Source organism: Electrophorus electricus, chromosome 12, assembly GCF_013358815.1.
Source record: "Electrophorus electricus isolate fEleEle1 chromosome 12, fEleEle1.pri, whole genome shotgun sequence".
NCBI classification, from domain to species: domain Eukaryota; kingdom Metazoa; phylum Chordata; class Actinopteri; order Gymnotiformes; family Gymnotidae; genus Electrophorus; species Electrophorus electricus.
The window spans coordinates 17,758,865-17,778,097 of NC_049546.1; the positions used below are offsets into that span (position 1 = coordinate 17,758,865).

The following is a 19,233-nucleotide window of genomic DNA, read 5'->3' on the forward strand; positions in this document are numbered from 1 at the left end:
TACTGAAAGTACTGAAAAGCATGAATTGCCAGCTGCCCCTCGAACTGACTGTCCATTTTAGCATCTTTACAGAAGCAAATCTTAAGCATAGTAATTTATTATCTTTTAATGAAAAAAAAAAATTACAGCAATATAAAGAGTCTAGCATTATTGCTAAATTACTTTAGTGGCAGGTTACATCATTTAACATGTTTGAAAATTAAATTTTCAAACAAAAAAAATTGTAATTGCTTTTTAAAAACCATATTACTATATAAAATAAGTCACTAAAAGTCACTAAATAACAGAAGTGAAAGTTTAGATATCTCTTTATCAGCAAGCAAGAGACCAATGAGCATGATCAGAAGGAGGAGGAGAACATTCTTACCCTCCCATTCAGAAAAAAAACACTTTGTAAAAAGAAGAATACAGCAGACCTGGAGAGTTTTATAGTTTTATATGACGACAAAGCAAACAAGATGACACTTTACAATTTAGAATAAAATCTCCCATAGTGCATCTCATATCACAATCCCCCTCTACACACTGGAAAACTTGTGCACTGCGATACAACAAGATGCATTTTTACATACATTGTAATACTATATTTGTAGGATACATACAATATCTGGAAGAACTGAATAAACTTTAATAACACTTACTTTAACAAACTCTGCTTTTAAGGCTGTCAGTGGCTGAGTTGTGGTGTCTAAATCAGTTCACTGGCTCAATTACTGACAAATAAATAAATGCAAACACAGTGTCCGTCTTGAGAAAGGGGCAGCAGATTCTCTCTGCGAACAGCTGACTCATGGAATAAAAGGTAATGAAGAACACTGGAACTTCAGATGGCGGAAACCCGGGGGGCCTTGTGTGACAGTAAACGCCGTAAAACCAAAGAGGAGCAAAAATGTTTCTGTGCAAAATGTGCACATGCTTTTGTGACACAATTGAATTAACCACAAACATATGCATTTAAAGCATTTTGTTCTCACATATCAGCAGATTATCACCCCCCACCCCACCCCACCCCTCCCAAAATCAATTTTGAGATGATTGCTTCTTAGTATTGTACACCTGGGGTGTCAAGTATCACTCCTGGAGCTCTACTGCCCTAAAGAATTCTGACCCTAATCTAACACATCTGATCCCGTTAATCACCTGAATGTTAGAGCCAGGTGCAGGGCGGAAAGCTTCCAGCATGAAAGTTGGGCACCCCTGGTGTACAAAGTGAGGATTTTGTGTTTCTGAGAAGCTGTTCTAGCTGTTAGTAGACCAACATGTTACAAAACACATGCAGCATTTAACAAAACGCATACCCGATCCTCACACATGTAAAGCAAATTTGGTGTGTGCAGAAAACACTATTATTAACATGGGTTTTCCAAGGATGTAAGACTTTTTTTTTCTGTGTAAAAGAGCTGTTAGTCTGTATGTTCAGTCCCAGATCTTGGGCAAATTCTCCAGGATTCTCCTACGATGAGATGGGTTCATCACTCCAGAAGACTGCAGATCTTCATCAGTGATACCACTGCAGAGAGGTCAGAGGTCAGACACAACACCTCACCATCACTGCCGGATAAGGTTTAATGGCAGACTAAAATAGTTTAAGAGCTTAATCTGTATCCAGAATATCACTGCAGCCTCCAACACTTTTTAAAACAAAACTAGATAGATAAGAGCATGTGTTACTGCTGCAGTCTGGACTGTAGTGAGATTCAGTGTAAATGGCCTCCCCAGTACACTCATCTCACCTGAAGTAATCCAGGTCATCCCAGCCATTGAGACTAAGAGCCTGAGCGTAGCACTGTAGCCCTAGAGACTTTAAGAGCTCTCGCACTGTTTCTGGTGCACCGTGCAGAACAGACACCTGCACACACTGAAACACATCACACCCTCACCTGTACATACCGACACACATCACACCCTCATCTGCACACACCGAAACACATCACACCCTCACCAGCACAGACCGAAACACAGCACACGATCCCCTATACACAAAAAAATGTACCACGCCGTCACCTGCACACTACAAAACACACCACACCAGCACGTACACATACCAAAACACACCACACCCTCACCTACACACACCCAGATAACATTTGGCACACCAGTACACATTATGCAATCTCAACGCAGGACACTATCATGATAGCTCACCTCTTTCTCCCAGCAGTAGCTGGCCGCGGAGCGTAAAGCATAATCGTACCCCTTTGGCTGGAGAGGCCTGTGGCTTGGCGAATGCTTCTTGCTGGTTGGCGGGAAGTCCACCTCGCTCAGCGATTTTGCTATCTGCAGAGCGGTGAGCGAGTGATCTCCCAAAGCTGCAGGTGGCTGCTCAACCACCCAGGGAACGGATGCCTGGTGGAGGGAAACCCTCGTGGGGAGACATGGGTGGCGCTTCGGCCCATTGTGTCGAGGCAGGAGTCGCTCGTGGTGCGCTCTGGGATGGTCCTTCTTCACTGTCTCTTTATGTGGCCTTTGTACATCCCGTCCAAAGACAGAGTGGTCCATGCATAGCTTTCCCAGTTTTGTGTCAGGTAATTCAGACTCTCGAGCAACGCTATCCCTTTGAATTTGTGACTGAAATGAAACATTGGAACTGCTGTTTTTGTGGTTTCCAGAAGGGTTTGGTAGGTCTGGTCCAGGGAACAACTGGTAAGAAGAAGTGATTTGAGGAGCCGAAGACTCACAAGGTGCTACATACGGTGGCAGGGACCCAGGGATCTCAATTTCGGTGAAATCAGACCTGTGGACAGCTCTACGGTCATGGCTGTTCCCTCCTGTGACTTTGGGGAGCTGTATTACAGAGTCTTTGGCCCACACCACGCTGGGCTCCACGGGCAACGGGTCCTCCTCTACCTTTCGCAGTATGGGAACACCCTCAAAGATGAAGTAGGCTGGGTTAGTGTAGCTGCTAGGAGCAGCAGTGCAGGAGACTGATAGCACCCTGGAACAGATCCAGGAAACGGAAGCGAAAAGTCACCGTCAAAAGTCAAAGGCCTGGACGGATGCATAATGATTTAAGACTGGTGACCACCCAAGACATCAGTGATAAGTGCTTTAGTTACACAGTTTCACTTCCTGTAAAGGGCAGAGAAGAAATTACTCACTGGCTGCGGGGCACATGTGTGGGAGGGGGAGACCAAGGTCCCGTGACTGACCCCTGATCATCCTTTTCAATGCAGAACTCTGTAGGAAGCAAAGACGCATATACTTCATGCCAGGCAGGCCATACGAAGGCGGGAGTGTGAAATAAAGGCCTGGGACATGCAGACAGAGTGGCTCACTCACACTCAGCATTCTAAGCCCTCAGGATGCATCTGGACAAGCTCTGGCACCAGCTAACCCAAAGGGGAAGCCATAAGGGATTAAAGAGAAAGCAGAACACGAACGGCAGACGAACTGGAAGAGGAAAACCCTAGGAGGGGCTACAGTGAGCAGACTGAACATAAAGGGAGCAACGGAGAACCCAGACAAATAAATAAACAGATGCGCGGCAGGGACATGAAGCCGCCTCACCGTAGGTCCTCTCCCGTGTCCGCCGCCTGGTCGGCGGAATGTGAACCTTGACGCAGCCCCGGATGGAGCCCATCCCTTCACCCCTGTGAGTGAGGCACGTCTCGAATGAGTCCGAGTGGCTGGTTATTAAAGAGCGCAGAGCTACACAGCATTCACCTGGAATGACACAGAGGCTTCCGTTGCTACAGGTCCCAGACTACCGAAGCTGGTCGTGAGCGGGGAAGAGGAATTAACACACACCGTAGGATTCAAAGCCATCGCATGACTTCACGGAGAGCAGCAAGTGTTGGTCGAGAAGATACTCCATATCTGAGACAAGGGGATGAAGCTGGAGAGAGAGAGAGAGAGAGAGAGAGAGAGAGAGAGAGAGAGAGAGAGAGAGAGAGAGAGAGAGAGAGAGAGAGAGAGAGAGCAAGCGAGAGGTAAAGAGTGAGTGAGAGGGAGAGAAAGTGAATATAAGATGCAGCAAGAGGAGGAAGTGAAAGAATTTTTCCTAAAGGGTCATGCAATTTCTTTATCTTTATGCCTAAATGAGGTATTAAAGTTCTAAGTCTATATCAGTTTGGATATCTTCAAACAAGCCTGTGTACGAATTAGTCTGTATGTGTTCTGTTTGTTAATAGTCACATGTTATTTTTATCTTTTCAGATCAGTGCCTCTTAATGGATCATAGACAAGAAATGAAGCAGCCAAACTGCTGATGCATGTGTGGACCTTGGGAAACTGTTTAGCACCCCAGCCCAGTTTGAGGAAACCTGGCACTTCACAGCTCTGCCAGTCATTCTCAGTGGAGCGCCGTGGTTCTACACAGGAAGCAGGAAAAAAATAAAACAGTAAACAAGGAACTCGCACACATATCGTATGACCCATTGACACACAAACACAAACATGCCAGATCAGCAGACTGACGCATTCCTCTTAAGTTGGACTGAAAGCGGTGGACAAAAATAGCACCTTCTAGACAGCGGGAGTGGAACTCAATGAAGAACCGGGCCTTGCTGGCAGTCTTTACTATGGCCTCTACTGTCTCCAGTTCGATCCAGGCCCGGTCTGAAGCTACACTTGAATCTGCCTCCAACAGATAGACATGTGCGTTTGGTTAGCAACAGATTAATAAACATGTCACATGTTAACATTATCTGGGGTTTTTCCTACTGTCTTATAGAGATTATGTAATGTGGGTAAAAAAAAAAGACTATATGTTGACTATAAAAATGAATATATGTTGGTTACACTAAAATCATGCGAAGCAATTCTGCGGGTGAGTCTCTCTGGCTCAGACAAAATTCAAGGAGAACTAAGTAGCCACAAAGGAAACGTATGTCATTAAGAAAAGTGCACAGTCAGCAAGCCCCTGATAACCACGAGACACTGGGAACTTAGGCACTGACCTATAAGTGACTACAGGTTATGCAAGCTAAAGGAGAAACATTTTTCTACAGTTCACACACCTGCTCTAGGGAGCTGTGCCGTCACCCCAACATGAAACGTAGCGAAAACAGGTGAGTGATCACTGGTGAAGATGTCGTCAGTGCAACCTGAGAGACATGACAGAGCTTGAACAAAATCATAAATAAAACCTGACACATCACTAATGGCACATGCTTCAAACCTGATGCCCTCCTGTGTGTTCCTGCACCGGATGGCTGAAGCTTAACTGATACACAGCATGAGACTCAAAGCTGTAGCTGTACATTAAGAAATTTCGCTGAGAAATCCAACTTGTGGAACTGTTAGTGAACTGTAAAACATACAGGATATGACTTAGAAAATGGACCACAGACCATTGCTGTGACCTCAGTGAACACTTTCTGAGAAAACCTTTACAGTCTTTCTTTAGCCATATGTTTTTCATTCAGGAAATGCCACTGCAATAACCGTCTTGTTTGATTTGGTCTCCTCAAGTGTAAACGTTAAATGGGAAAGACATTTTCAATCTGCTTGACGTCCTAGAACCATATGTGGTGTTACTCAAGCTTGTAGCCAAATATGTGTCCTTCTATCCACATCACCTCAAACTGGGGGACAATAGAGAGCATCCTGACCAGCTGCCTTGCAGCCTAATATGGGAACTGTCCTTTCTCAGACTACAAGTCCCTACAGCAGATTGTGAGAACAGCTGAGAAGATCATCTGCATCCCCCAGGGTTATATTTCTGGTCCAATTTTATTTCATATGTAATGTTTGCCTGAGTGCTGCAGACTCCCTCGACTTTGTGAAGCATTTAATAACATAGAACGTAAAAGACAATAGTGGCACTCACACATAATATTAACAATGAACATAAACACACTCCATGCTAATGATAAAGACTGTAACATTAACACAGGCTAGACAAACATGGATACTAACATTGAACTCAGACTCTAACAAACGATGAACAACAGTGAGGCATGCACTGATGGGGTTTAAATAGACTGAAACATTAAATGATAAACCCCATACATGTGCGTGGCATCACAGGGGTGTGGCTACAAACAAGACTACCCCCCCCCCCCCTGCATGTGGCAGGCCGCACCATGTGACTTGTGTGGGGGGGGCATCCCTTGACATCATATATATGTGTTTTCCCTTGGCCAAATACTACAGAACCATTAAATATCTTAAGACAGCTATGCAGATGACTTATGTGGTTCACTCACCAAATGACTGTGGTCCCATCATCTAACTATGGCAGTACCTTGAACATATTACAACTGGATATTACAAACAGTCGTTTCAAAGTAATTGTTAATTGGACCTATTAAATTGGAATTGGAATCTCAAAAATCGAAACAAAATTGGCAATTTCTTTTCGCAACATGACCTTGAGAAACCATCCATGCCTTTATTTCTAGCAGGTCTGATAACTAATATTTTCCTTTAAATTCTGCCATAATGCCAGAATGCAGCTGCCAGAATTCTCACTAGAACCAGAGGAGTGGAACATTTCGCCTCTTCAGTCCTTTACACTGAATCAGTAAATTAACGTATAACCAGGGCTAGTGTATCTATCCGACCTGGATCAAAAACATGGCCTTTTCCACCGTCCCTTCGGCCTCCTGCTGCCCAGCCAAAAGTACCGGAACATTCTTCCTGGACCCAGTCAGAGTATAACGCGCTGCTGGTCCCCCAGCACCCATTGGGATCATCAAGACTCATCACGTCGCCTAGACCGAAGTAAGCACACACCTTCCTTTGCACACCACTTCACACTTTACAGCAGGGAAATTATCTTTTGGACTGCTAGGCCTCGAGAGGTAAGGCTTAGTGTGCTGCTACAGACACTCAACTCCCCATTCGGCTGCTGCTACTGGGACGCTCCACCCAATCTACAAACAGTGTACCACTTTCACAGTTTACAGACCTCCTCGGTTGACGCATAACCGCCAAAACGAAAAATATTATGTTGTCCTACCTTGCCAGTGCACCCTCCCTGTGTGCCTGTCACTACCCTATGTGTATAACGTTCTGAGTATTTATTGTCTTGTATTTGTTGACAATGGAAAAGTAGAAATGACCTCCCATTCTAGTGTATACACACAATATGGAGGAAACTAAAACTAAAGAAAAAAACTAAAACCTAACTTGACTTCACTTCTCTTAAGGAAAAAAAAAATAACACAAATGAATTGGTCTTGAGTCTTAACCATATAGTTTTGATTCAGTTTTTAAAACTTACAAACTATCAGACAGTTTCAGTTCGGTTTGTGAATCTTGCTAACAAACTATTAACTCATATACTGTATATTTGAGAAAGCCTCCTAAAAACAATATTTACACTACTTGTGACAGCACACTGTGGTTTGCATGCTGACTATTAGTGAAACTAAAATGATCTTGGTGGCACTCAGATACTGTAGTTTAACATACCATAGGAAGTGCAGGTGATATACGTCTCTGGATATGATTTCCACAGAACTCGGTCACACCATGAAGGCCCATTCACTCGCACCTGATAACGGACAGCAGGACTTGTGGGTTTGTGTGTGTTAGACCCTAAGAAACCATTCACTGTCAAAAAGTTTCATTCCTTTCAGAGACACTACATCTGTTGTGAACATCAGACATTCTTTTTACCTTAACGAGTACATGCATCTGCGTCTCTCATTTAAGGGTCTTGGGCGCAAACAGATGACTCAACCCTATTTTAGATGTCATGTCAGCTGACTTACCACGACTGTGGCTCACCCACAAAAGCATGTTACTAGGAAGTGAGAGAAATACTACATAGGGTAAATATGTCCTTATTTGTAACACTGTAATTACCCCATTATCCTTATACACTTTATGTAGAGGAGGTGAATAGGCCTATATAACAATGTTCACTAGTGTTAGGAAGTTGTTGGTTAATGTCAGGCTCCAGTGGGTGTCGCATTTTGGGGAAAAAAAAACCCATCATTGAAAGCATGAAAAGCTGTAAGGTGCAGAGTCCTATGCCACTCATGATTAAAAAGAAAAGAACAGGAAATGAAGCCACGTTAGTTGTTAGGGCTACCTGTAGTCTTTTCTCATGCTTTTCTCATTCATATTGCTCAGTCTGGGTTAGAAGGTTGAAATAAAACACCAAACAAGCAAAATTATTAAGGAAGACTTCAGCTCTGATAAATGTATCTTCTTCTGTTCCTTTCCTTTCTGTCTTCCTCTCCTCAGTTCATCTGCTCTGTTTGTTGTTATCTACATTCTTGTCTGTGCTGTTTTCTATCCACACATTTTTTCCCCCTGTTTTTACTGGCTCTGTGTTTATTTGGTGATTCTCTGTCATTTTGTAAATGTCTTTGAATTTATTAGTGAATAGCATTCTAGAAGATAAGAAGAGAATACATTCTTTGCTGCCTTCTTCTAATTATTTTTATTATTGCCGCTGTTGTTATTTGTAGTGAAATGATCATTTACCACAGATAATTTCAGTGCATTTTGCTGTACTTAGGAAAGGCAGGAAGATTAAGGACAGAGATAAACAGTTTTCTGGTTCCTTTCTAAGTACTGAGAAACGCTACACAATCAATGTCCATGGCACTTGACTGTGTGCTACAGGTTCAGTAGATTGAAGACAGGCTAAAAACTCTGACATATTCCTCTCTGCATCAGTAAAAATGAGACCAGATTGTGAGATTAAGGGTGAAATGATGTACTACCCCACTGGACTTGTATTTCTGCCATAGGTAGGAGTCCCTGGAACCGCGCTCGTAGCGGTAGGTGGGCGGAAATGTAATCTTCCCCTCGTCTTAGTGGTGAGAGAGAGAGCAGATATGAGTAGGAGACGCACACAATTGCGTAGTGGCCAGCGCACAGCAGGCACACATTGCAGTGATTTACATTACAGAGAGCAAAGGTCATACTGAAGGTGAAGAAGGCCTTTCTCTTATGGCGCTCTCGGGTCAGCTGGTCCGCACACATCAGCTCGTTGAACTCGCGCTTTGACACGTGCTTCAGAATGTCCTGCAGGAAAGAGGAACACCACGGTCAGGAGGGAGATGCCTTACTCCCTGACATTGGGCAAAGAATGCAACTCCCTGACCAAAATAGGTCGGAGGTGAAGCTAGGGCGCTAAAAGCTAAAGAGTGCAAAGAGCTTGGCACGGCAGGCCTGCTTGACCTGCACATCAAGATCCAGCCGGTAGTTGAGGTCACCGCACCAAAATAGATGTGTGAAGCGCATGCTGAGGTCAAAGGCACCGATCTGCCGATCTCCTAGTGACAGCAGTCTGAGAATATCTTGGAAGTTCTGGTTCCTCCTGAAGAAGAGAAGAGAAGAGAAGAGAAGAGAATTAGTGTACGTAACCTTCAGCCTGTTGCGTGCCCTGGTGTACACGCTAGAATCAGTGAATAGGCAAGAAGGGTGGTGGACTGACACGACAGTGGGCTTTTCTTCTGCCTGTCACGGGCCTGATATGGAATATGTGCAGAGCTGTGGGTATGGGTGAATACCGGAGAGCTTTCTCACTGCCAGAGGTCAGGTGGCAGTTCACGAATCCCATGGCGGTGCTGTTAAACAGGAAGGAGATCCCCACGGCCCCTTTGTTTCCTGCAACCATTCACACAAGGACTGAACCTCAACCGCTTATATAAACTCCAGCTTAATGATCCACTTCTCAATTTGGCATGTTTGGCTACAGGTCACGAGGAGGAGAAACGGAGAGAGGGACAAAGAAAGAGAGCGAAAAAAAAGAAAGAGACATGTATAGTATATACGTCAATGTTTGTACCGAGTGTATTCCCCAAGCCCCTCTTCAAACTGGCTGTGTGTATTTGACTAATGCGTCGCTCATGCTCTGGTTTCACGAACACAGCCAGCCTAATGTTCCACAGCGACTGCAGTGCCACCTGCAGGACAGTCACAGACAGAGCGACAGGAATCAATCAGCCTGACCATCCGAGACCACATCAAGGTACAAGGTACGACATCCACCTCAGCTACAGTGGATGCAATGCCACCGGCACGTTTCGCGTGTCCTCCACCTGTTTGAAGTCGAGCTGGGTGGAGGTGCGGAGGGTGCCCCTGATATTCTCTGTCCACTCCTTCTCTCCTTGTGGGTTGTCCTGAGTGCCGAACGCGTAGATGTCGTGAGGCAGGGAAGCAGTGGACTCGTCAGGGGTCAGGCCCAGGCCAGAGCACGTGACCCAGGACTGCAGAGATCGAGGTGGTGGGGAGCCTCCTACAATAATGCCAAAGATGCACCACATCGTTGCGCACGGTATAGACCTTTAACACTCCAGAACCCCGACAATGGCATTCCTCGTGTACAGAATAATCAAGCTTACATTTTCACTAATAGCACTTAATCAAACTGGACCTATATATCAGACCAAAAAGAATTCTGCAGGCATTACCCATGTTCCACGTGCCCACAAACACAGAGACGAGGTCGGGCTCGCCTTGCTGGGCGTGGATGGTCTTCATCAGCTGCAGAAGCTGGCAGAAGGCCTCTCTCTTCTGCAGACAAGAAGGCCATGTAGCAGTAATTTCCCAAAATGATCAATTTGAGGGGGTCACCGGGTTGTGGAGTCACTGAGATATCTCAGCAGCCTTTGCTCTAACCTTCACGCTCTCGAAGAGCACTTCATGTGGCTGGTTTTGATGACTGTCCACCACCATCCTCAGTTTGGTCGGGCTGCCGGAGAACTTCACCAGCTGCAGGACTAATAGCCAAAAACATCATGTTAAACGGCAGAGTTTGGACGGTAGATACGAGGAGCAAGTCTTGACACACAGTCCTCCGCTGCCCCAGCCGAACTTACTCCGGTCATGCGTGATGGTCTCGATGCTGAACGGACCCGTCTTCCGGTCAAATAGGAGCACGCCGGCGTTCACATCCACTGATACTGTCTGCCTGCCATACCTAAACACCTTCACCTGTACAGGTGTAAACTCACTTTCAGGTCTGAGAAATGGCAATTATGGGTACAGTGACAAAATTAACAAAAACAGCAAACCGCACACCGAACACGACAGATACAACAAACACACCGCACACCGTAGACAGAAGACAACAGAAACAACAAACACGCTGCACACCATAGACAGAACACAACAGACACAACAAACACACCGCACACCATAGACAGAACACACTAGATACAACAAACACCGCACACCATGGGCAGAACACAACAGATACCACAGAACACACCCCACACCGTAGACAGAACACAACAGATACAACAATCATACAACACACCGTAGACAGAATAGAACACATACAACGAACACAATGTACACTGTGGACAGAACACAGCAGATACAACATATACACTGCACACCAAACATACATGTCATAGACAGAATACAACAGATACCAAAGTACCAGTACCAAACAGAACAATAAAAATATAACCCAAGCTAAGTACCTTGCTGACAGGAGTAAAGCCCGCAAAATGTGCACACACGAGTGAGCATGAGTAAAATACAGTGCAATATAGTGTAACCCAACACAATACAAGAACAGTAATAAAACGTATAATACCCTACTGTACCAGGCATTAAACCTACAAAGAGACATGCTGTGTTGGGGGCCAAGCAGTCTGTTATGCTGTGCAAATACACAGAGTTGCACTGTGATCTATAAGATGTTTTTTAGAGTATGGGGGCCCCACTCTTGCAGGGTTTCGATCCAGCACACCTGGTTCAGATAATGGGTTGCAGCTGAAGGCTTTACTAATGAGCCCAGAAGTGTCACATTAGGGATGGATGTGAATTTAGCAGCACAAGGGACATCCAGTCCCTTAGCTGGTCCAGTATGCCGTTCGGTTTGCGTCCTGACCAGTGACACTACCTGGAGAGACCTCCGCTGGCATGATCCCGACTGTTTCTGGCATTGAGACAAGCTGCTGAGCATCAATTGGTCTGCGGTGTCCCCCACAGAATCCCTCATAACTTTTGCAGTGTCTCCAGAGTCCCCCACAACTTCCAATACACCGAAAATGCTATTTCTCCACAAGGAGCTGAATATTAGATTACCACCTCCAACCCTCAGTGCTTGTCTACAGGTGCCCTCCACCTGACTGCTCCACCTGCCTCCTCCACCTGACTGCTCCACCATGACTGGCGCTACCTGGTACTCCATGCACGTTACCTCCTTCTGGTTGTATTGTAGTGTGTGTTAAGGTCCCTCATAACACCGTAATCATTAATAGTGTTTAAGCTGCAGCATTCGTACCTCAGCTGTAGGATCCCGTGGCACAAAAGTACATGTCAAACCAATGAACAGAACAGTTTGACACAAGGCAGAGTTCAGCCTGCAGATGACAACAAGGGAACAGGTGCTTGCCTGGAAGCTGTGCACGGGGACGGCCTTGGCACGGGGCCTCACAGGCGAAGAGAGCTCGGCCGCAGGCAACAGCTGCGCAGACAGGTTGTGATTGGCCCCGCGCGATGGCTGCGCAGACAGGTTGTGATTGGCCACGGGCGACGGCTGCGCAGACAGGTTGTGATTGGCCATGGGCGACGGCTGCGCAGACAGGTTGTGATTGGCTACGGGCGATGGCTGCGCAGACAGGTTGTGATTGGCCACAGCGTCCTGGAGGGCCTTCAGAACCTGTGTAGGGAAAGACACATTGCAGCTACACAGTTAAATAAATGCACAAAGCGACAAGCACTTGCATGAACAAGAAGTGTGTGAAAAGTGATGGGATTATAAATTGGAGTGGGTTTTTTTGTATACCCTGTTCTCCAGAGAAGACAGCAGGTTACTCAAGGCTGTTATCTTGTGGAGTAGAGTATCCAGGTTATCTTCGGGACTCCTTCCCATATTCTAGACATTTGAATACAGCACATTAAGAAAATAATATTTCATGATTACTGAGTGTGCTTTTGCTAAACCTAAGTCTGCCTATGGAGATTAAAACTAGAGCTATTCATTAACTGGTTTAGAGAGAAAAGTCATTTTATCTTAGATATTCTTAAATGAGAGGTCAGCAGTACCCCATGTACACCACTAGAGGGCGTATTTGGAAGAGCCTGCGACAACTGAACATGCTTCCTACACAAAGCGAATACTGGTGAATACCAAAATCTTTCCTGGATATACTCCACTAACTCATATGCACAGCCTCCACAGAATTTCATATCTAAGTCTAAATCGGCATACTTTCCATATAAAAGCCACAGGATTTACCTGGATCTTAGAAGCGGTCAAGGGGCAACTTGGATGGTCAAACACCTTAGCCAATGTCTCTAAACTGAACATCGTCTGATCGATCTCACTGCAGACACCAAAATTAAACATGAACTTTGATCTCAGCACATCTAAAACAATAAAGTCTCTGAAAGCAACAGAGCGTTCTGATGCCTAATACATCTAAACATTTGGTGAACGTTGAGTCAAAGTCAAAGTCAATTTATTTATTATACAGCACATTTTACAACACATATTGTCACAAAGCAGCTTTTCAAATGGATGGGTCCAGATCCCTAATGAGCAAGCCAAGGGTGACATGTACAGTGACGTAGGCAGGTGTGGGGTACTGTGTAATCGATGGCAGGTGGTGTGTACCTGTGTAGTCTATGGCAGGTGGTGTGGGGTACCTGTGCAGTCTATGGCAGGTGGTGTGTAACCTGTGTAGTCTATGGCAGGTGGTGTGTACCTGTGTAGTCTATGGCAGGTGGTGTGTACCTGTGTAATCTATGGCAGGTGGTGTGTTCCTGTGTAGTCTATGGCAGGTGTGGGGTACCTGTGTAGTCTATGGCAGGTGGTGTGTACCTGTGTAGTCTATGGCAGGTGGTGTGTTCCTGTGTAATCTATGGCAGGTGGTGTGTACCTGTGCAGTCTATGGCAGGTGGTGTGTACCTGTGTAATCTATGGCAGGTGGTGTGTTCCTGTGTAATCTATGGCAGGTGTGGGGTACCTGTGCAGTCTATGGCAGGTGGTGGGGTACCTGTGTAAACTATGGCAGGTGGTGTGTACCTGTGTAGTCTATGGCAGGTGGTGTGTACCTGTGTAGTCTATGGCAGGTGGTGTGGTACCTGTGTAATCTATGGCAGGTGATGTGTACCTGTGTAGTCTATGGCAGGTGTGGGGTACCTGTGTAGTCTATGGCAGGTGGTGTGTACCTGTGTAGTCTATGGCAGGTGGTGTGTTCCTGTGTAATCTATGGCAGGTGGTGTGTACCTGTGCAGTCTATGGCAGGTGGTGTGTACCTGTGTAATCTATGGCAGGTGGTGTGTTCCTGTGTAATCTATGGCAGGTGTGGGGTACCTGTGCAGTCTATGGCAGGTGGTGGGGTACCTGTGTAAACTATGGCAGGTGGTGTGTACCTGTGTAGTCTATGGCAGGTGGTGTGTACCTGTGTAGTCTATGGCAGGTGGTGTGGTACCTGTGTAATCTATGGCAGGTGATGTGTACCTGTGTAGTCTATGGCAGGTGGTGGGGTACCTGTGTAATCGATGGCAGGTGTGGGGTCCCTGTGTAGTCTATGGCAGGTGGTGGGGTACCTGTGTAATCTATGGCAAGTGGTGTGGTACCTGTGTAATCTATGGCAGGTGTGTACCTGTGTAATCTATGGCAGGTGGTGTGTTCCTGTGTAATCTATGGCAGGTGTGGGGTACCTGTGCAGTCTATGGCAGGTGGTGGGGTACCTGTGTAATCTATGGCAGGTGGTGTGTACCTGTGTAGTCTATGGCAGGTGGTGTGTACCTGTGTAGTCTATGGCAGGTGGTGTGTAACCTGTGTAGTCTATGGCAGGTGGTGTGTACCTGTGTAGTCTATGGCAGGTGGTGTGTACCTGTGTAATCTATGGCAGGTGGTGTGTTCCTGTGTAGTCTATGGCAGGTGTGGGGTACCTGTGTAGTCTATGGCAGGTGGTGTGTACCTGTGTAGTCTATGGCAGGTGGTGTGTTCCTGTGTAATCTATGGCAGGTGGTGTGTACCTGTGCAGTCTATGGCAGGTGGTGTGTACCTGTGTAATCTATGGCAGGTGGTGTGTTCCTGTGTAATCTATGGCAGGTGTGGGGTACCTGTGCAGTCTATGGCAGGTGGTGGGGTACCTGTGTAATCTATGGCAGGTGGTGTGTACCTGTGTAGTCTATGGCAGGTGGTGTGTACCTGTGTAGTCTATGGCAGGTGGTGTGGTACCTGTGTAATCTATGGCAGGTGATGTGTACCTGTGTAGTCTATGGCAGGTGGTGGGGTACCTGTGTAATCGATGGCAGGTGTGGGGTCCCTGTGTAGTCTATGGCAGGTGGTGGGGTACCTGTGTAATCTATGGCAAGTGGTGTGGTACCTGTGTAACCTATGGCAGGTGTGTACCTGTGTAATCTATGGCAGGTGGTGTGTTCCTGTGTAATCTATGGCAGGTGTGGGGTACCTGTGCAGTCTATGGCAGGTGGTGGGGTACCTGTGTAATCTATGGCAGGTGGTGTGTACCTGTGTAGTCTATGGCAGGTGGTGTGTACCTGTGTAGTCTATGGCAGGTGGTGTGGTACCTGTGTAATCTATGGCAGGTGATGTGTACCTGTGTAGTCTATGGCAGGTGGTGGGGTACCTGTGTAATCGATGGCAGGTGTGGGGTCCCTGTGTAGTCTATGGCAGGTGGCGGGGTACCTGTGTAATCTATGGCAGGTGGTGTGGTACCTGTGTAATCTATGGCAGGTGTGTACCTGTGTAATCTATGGCAGGTGGTGTGTTCCTGTGTAATCTATGGCATGTGGTGTGGTACCTGTGCAGTCTATGGCAGGTGGTGGGGTACCTGTGCAGTCTATGGCAGGTGGTGTGTACCTGTGTAGTTTATGGCAGGTGATGTGTACCTGTGTAGTCTATGGCAGGTGGTGGGGTACCTGTGTAATCGATGGCAGGTGTGGGGTCCCTGTGTAGTCTATGGCAGGTGGCGGGGTACCTGTGTAATCTATGGCAGGTGGTGTGGTACCTGTGTAATCTATGGCAGGTGTGTACCTGTGTAATCTATGGCAGGTGGTGTGTTCCTGTGTAATCTATGGCAGGTGGTGTGGTACCTGTGCAGTCTATGGCAGGTGGTGGGGTACCTGTGCAGTCTATGGCAGGTGGTGTGTACCTGTGTAGTCTATGGCAGGTGGTGTGGTACCTGTGCAGTCTATGGCAGATGGTGTGTACCTGTGCAGTCTATGGCAGGTGGTGTGGTACCTGTGCAGTCTATGGCAGGTGGTGGGGTACCTGTGCAGTCTATGGCAGGTGGTGTGTACCTGTGCAGTCTATGGCAGATGGTGTGTACCTGTGCAGTCTATGGCAGGTGGTGTGGTACCTGTGCAGTCTATGGCAGGTGGTGGGGTACCTGTGCAGTCTATGGCAGGTGGTGTGTACCTGTGCAGTCTATGGCAGGCCGTGGCTAGGATGCGCTGGAGGAAGTGCAGTCCCGATCCTCCTGTCCTCAGGTTCTCCAGGTCCAGAGTCACATCACCATGCAGGTACTCACCTAGTAGTGCCACCATCTCAGATGCCACACTGCTGCACAAGAGATTGGCGTCGCACCATTCTTATTCTCATGCCATCATAACTGAATCTTTCTCTCTGGCATTGGTAAATCCCACCTCATTGTGCCTCTATGTGATTTGTATTTGATTAAGAATCTCCATACACCGAGAGCAACAAGAATTCTGTAAAGGGTGTTGGGTGTTCTGAAAAGCTATTTGATCCTTGGCTGACAATGTATTGCAAGTCTGTTCAACTGAGGATCTGGTGTTTACAGGTTTTTGGGCCAAGCCAGCAGAGAAACACCCGGTTTTCATTCATTAGTGTCTTTTCTTGATTTAAAAAGGTGGGGTTTTTAGTGAAAGAGATGGAGGTGTGCAGGATGGAGGCAAAATCAACACGAAGCAGGCATGTTTGTAAATAGGGGCACCTGGGGGTATTGATCTCCTGCAGCCTCCGAAGCAGGAACTGAGCCGCAGTTTGGGATGCAGGGGGTGAATGGCCTGCAGGGGGAGCTGCAGCTGATGGCACAGGGTTCAAAGCGGACCCTGGCTTCTCATCATCTCCATCTACAACATCAAGAAGACAAAACCCAGCTAAGACACAATAGTAGTGCTGTGTTAGTTTTATGGTTTAGTCCCTTCATGAACATTATTCGTTTATGTGCTCCATTTTTCAGTTACTACTATTCTATTACACTATAGCCAAAATAGGGAAGAATTTCATTACAACTTTTACAAACATTGCAAATATAGAGAAAACCATTTAAATATGATTATTTAGAACATGGATAGTAGTATTGTATTCAAACCTTAAAAGTGGCCAAACTGTATATCTTAATTAATGGTGTTATTGCAAATGGTATTTTTAACTTCTATATATTTTTATATATGCATATACTATATACATCTTATTATATATTTTTTTTATAAATTTACTCTCTGGCAACAAATGTCAGTCACAGTTTACATTAAATCATTATAAGAAATTGTTAGGACCTCTTGCCAATATTTCTACATAAAATACCACACAGGGGGCAGGGCTGTTATCCTCCAAGGATAAACGCTTAATCGTTTTTACATCACACTGAGTGAGTGTAAACAATCAGCTTTGAAGATGAGTGCATTATAGTTATGGTATGTGTATCATGTTTAAATATCTTTTATTATAAATGTACAAGTGTGCGTGTGTGTGTGTGTGTGTTTGTGTGTGCTTGTCTCACCAGAACTTTCATCAGCTGGTTCCATCTCTCGCCCCACTGGGTATAGCAAAGGGGACACCAGGCCTTTATGAGGCTGCTGGTATCGTAAAATTAAGTCACCAATAGTTCGGAAACAGTTCACCTGCACTCCTTGTGTAGTCTGATTAAACACACACACACACACACACACACACACACACACACACACACACACACACACACACACACACACACACACACACACACACAGTAATGACTAAATCAAAGTTTCCCAAACAGAGCGACATGAAAACACATTATGACATTATTTCCTCTGACTGTTCTATATTCAACCCAAAATACTGATAATACACGTCTTCAGTGCAACCTAATCATGTTATAGTTATATAAAACATTCAAATCTATACAAATATACAAATCGGTTAGGAGAGCAGTTCACTGTGACTCTCGCCAGTATTCTTAGGAATGTCTGAAGCTTTATGTTACTTCAGTGCATTTTTTTTAGAAGCCTGCACTTTCTAAGCATGGTAGAAGAGAAACTGTTTTGGCAGGTTCCGCCTGTGTTAGCTGCCAGATAGCCTTCTAATAGTAGCGTTTTACCCTCAGCCTGGAAGAAAATAGCTGTCTTGAAAAACAATTCAAAGGGAAGAGAGAAAGACAGTGGGAGAGGGTGGACATGTGGAAAATGTCTGCGTCTCTTGACAAAAGAACAAACAATCTAACTCCTTTATTGCATTTAAAGAGAGAATCAGCCTCAAAAATGGTCCTGGGAAATCATGAGAAGGCGTGTTGCATTTGTGTGTGTGTGTGTGTGTGTGTGTGTGTGTGTGTGTGTGTGTGTGTGTGTGTGTGTGTGTGTGTGTGTGTGTGTATGTGCATGCGTGCATGTGTGTGTCTCTGCTAGATTAAATGCAAAATACTCTCACTGGTTTATCCTTGTGACTGTATTTGACTGTGTGGCAGCTCCCCCAGCTAAAATCCCCCTGTTACATCCATGCTATACAACACCAGTGCTCTTTATAGACAAAGACACTTAACATCCATATCAATCTCCACAATACCCACACATATAACTACATATATTGATACTGCAAAGTTTGCACACACATTCTCGTAAACACATACATGCTCCCCCCCACACACACACAAACAGACCCATTCCAGCCATTCCACACTGGACATAATGCGTGGGAACTGGAGGAATCTGTGTGAAACACCATTTACACAGAGAGCTATTTAGATCTCTCTCTGCAGCCACACACACACACACACACACACACACACAACACCACACAGTACACCACAACACAAAGCCTGCAGAGTTGCACACACAACAGAGAGTGCTGCTGCTATTGTACCAAAGCCAGACAGGCCTGGGTGCACAACAACGAGACAGTTCCTGTTGCTCATCTAGGTTTTTTACTTTTTATAGAATTGAAAGCAACCAAAGGTTACACTTATCCAAACACTGATGCTTTCAGAATGGCTTAGCGAGCTTGAAATTTCAAGCAAGTGGAAATCTTTATAATCTGATTCAGTGAAGAGTACAAAACTTTGCAGGCCTGTGACACAGATGACACATCAACATAGCCATATTCAGAACAAATTTAGTATTCAGTAGGTTTGCATTCAGTATCTTAGCACTGTTTTGGATTATTAACACACG

General features: G+C 45.6%; 1 protein-coding gene and 1 long non-coding RNA gene across 4 annotated transcripts in view; one reads left to right on the forward strand and one right to left on the reverse strand.

Moving 5' to 3' along the window:
- Positions 1 to 421: 421 nt before the first annotated feature.
- inppl1b (inositol polyphosphate phosphatase-like 1b) overlaps positions 422 to 19,233 on the reverse strand; it is a 23,190-nt gene continuing 4,378 nt past the window's right edge. The window contains exons 4-28 of one of the 3 annotated variants that reach the window (XM_035532298.1): positions 17,589 to 17,727; positions 16,797 to 16,935; positions 16,259 to 16,399; positions 13,103 to 13,190; positions 12,650 to 12,739; positions 12,257 to 12,523; positions 10,728 to 10,842; positions 10,528 to 10,628; positions 10,320 to 10,422; positions 9,948 to 10,144; positions 9,695 to 9,812; positions 9,417 to 9,513; positions 9,085 to 9,223; positions 8,829 to 8,928; positions 8,625 to 8,713; positions 7,360 to 7,441; positions 4,959 to 5,045; positions 4,462 to 4,575; positions 4,222 to 4,310; positions 3,748 to 3,835; positions 3,508 to 3,663; positions 3,099 to 3,177; positions 2,146 to 2,935; positions 1,734 to 1,858; positions 422 to 1,510 (exon numbers count right to left, since the gene is read on the reverse strand). In XM_035532298.1, the coding sequence (XP_035388191.1) occupies positions 1,417 to 1,510; positions 1,734 to 1,858; positions 2,146 to 2,935; positions 3,099 to 3,177; positions 3,508 to 3,663; positions 3,748 to 3,835; positions 4,222 to 4,310; positions 4,462 to 4,575; positions 4,959 to 5,045; positions 7,360 to 7,441; positions 8,625 to 8,713; positions 8,829 to 8,928; positions 9,085 to 9,223; positions 9,417 to 9,513; positions 9,695 to 9,812; positions 9,948 to 10,144; positions 10,320 to 10,422; positions 10,528 to 10,628; positions 10,728 to 10,842; positions 12,257 to 12,523; positions 12,650 to 12,739; positions 13,103 to 13,190; positions 16,259 to 16,399; positions 16,797 to 16,935; positions 17,589 to 17,727 (3,627 nt within the window). In that variant the 3' untranslated portion in view covers positions 422 to 1,416. Of the gene's footprint in view, positions 1,511 to 1,733; positions 1,859 to 2,145; positions 2,936 to 3,098; positions 3,178 to 3,507; positions 3,664 to 3,747; positions 3,836 to 4,221; positions 4,311 to 4,461; positions 4,576 to 4,958; positions 5,046 to 7,359; positions 7,442 to 8,624; positions 8,714 to 8,828; positions 8,929 to 9,084; positions 9,224 to 9,416; positions 9,514 to 9,694; positions 9,813 to 9,947; positions 10,145 to 10,319; positions 10,423 to 10,527; positions 10,629 to 10,727; positions 10,843 to 12,256; positions 12,524 to 12,649; positions 12,740 to 13,102; positions 13,191 to 16,258; positions 16,403 to 16,796; positions 16,936 to 17,588; positions 17,728 to 19,233 lie in introns of all 3 variants that reach the window. The other 2 variants (XM_035532299.1, XM_035532297.1) reach the window with 2 other exon arrangements.
- On the forward strand, positions 3,501 to 4,247 carry LOC113582442. Its single transcript, XR_003411164.2, has 3 exons — positions 3,501 to 3,592; positions 3,696 to 3,792; positions 4,156 to 4,247. It is a non-coding gene; the product is annotated as an uncharacterized LOC113582442 (long non-coding RNA).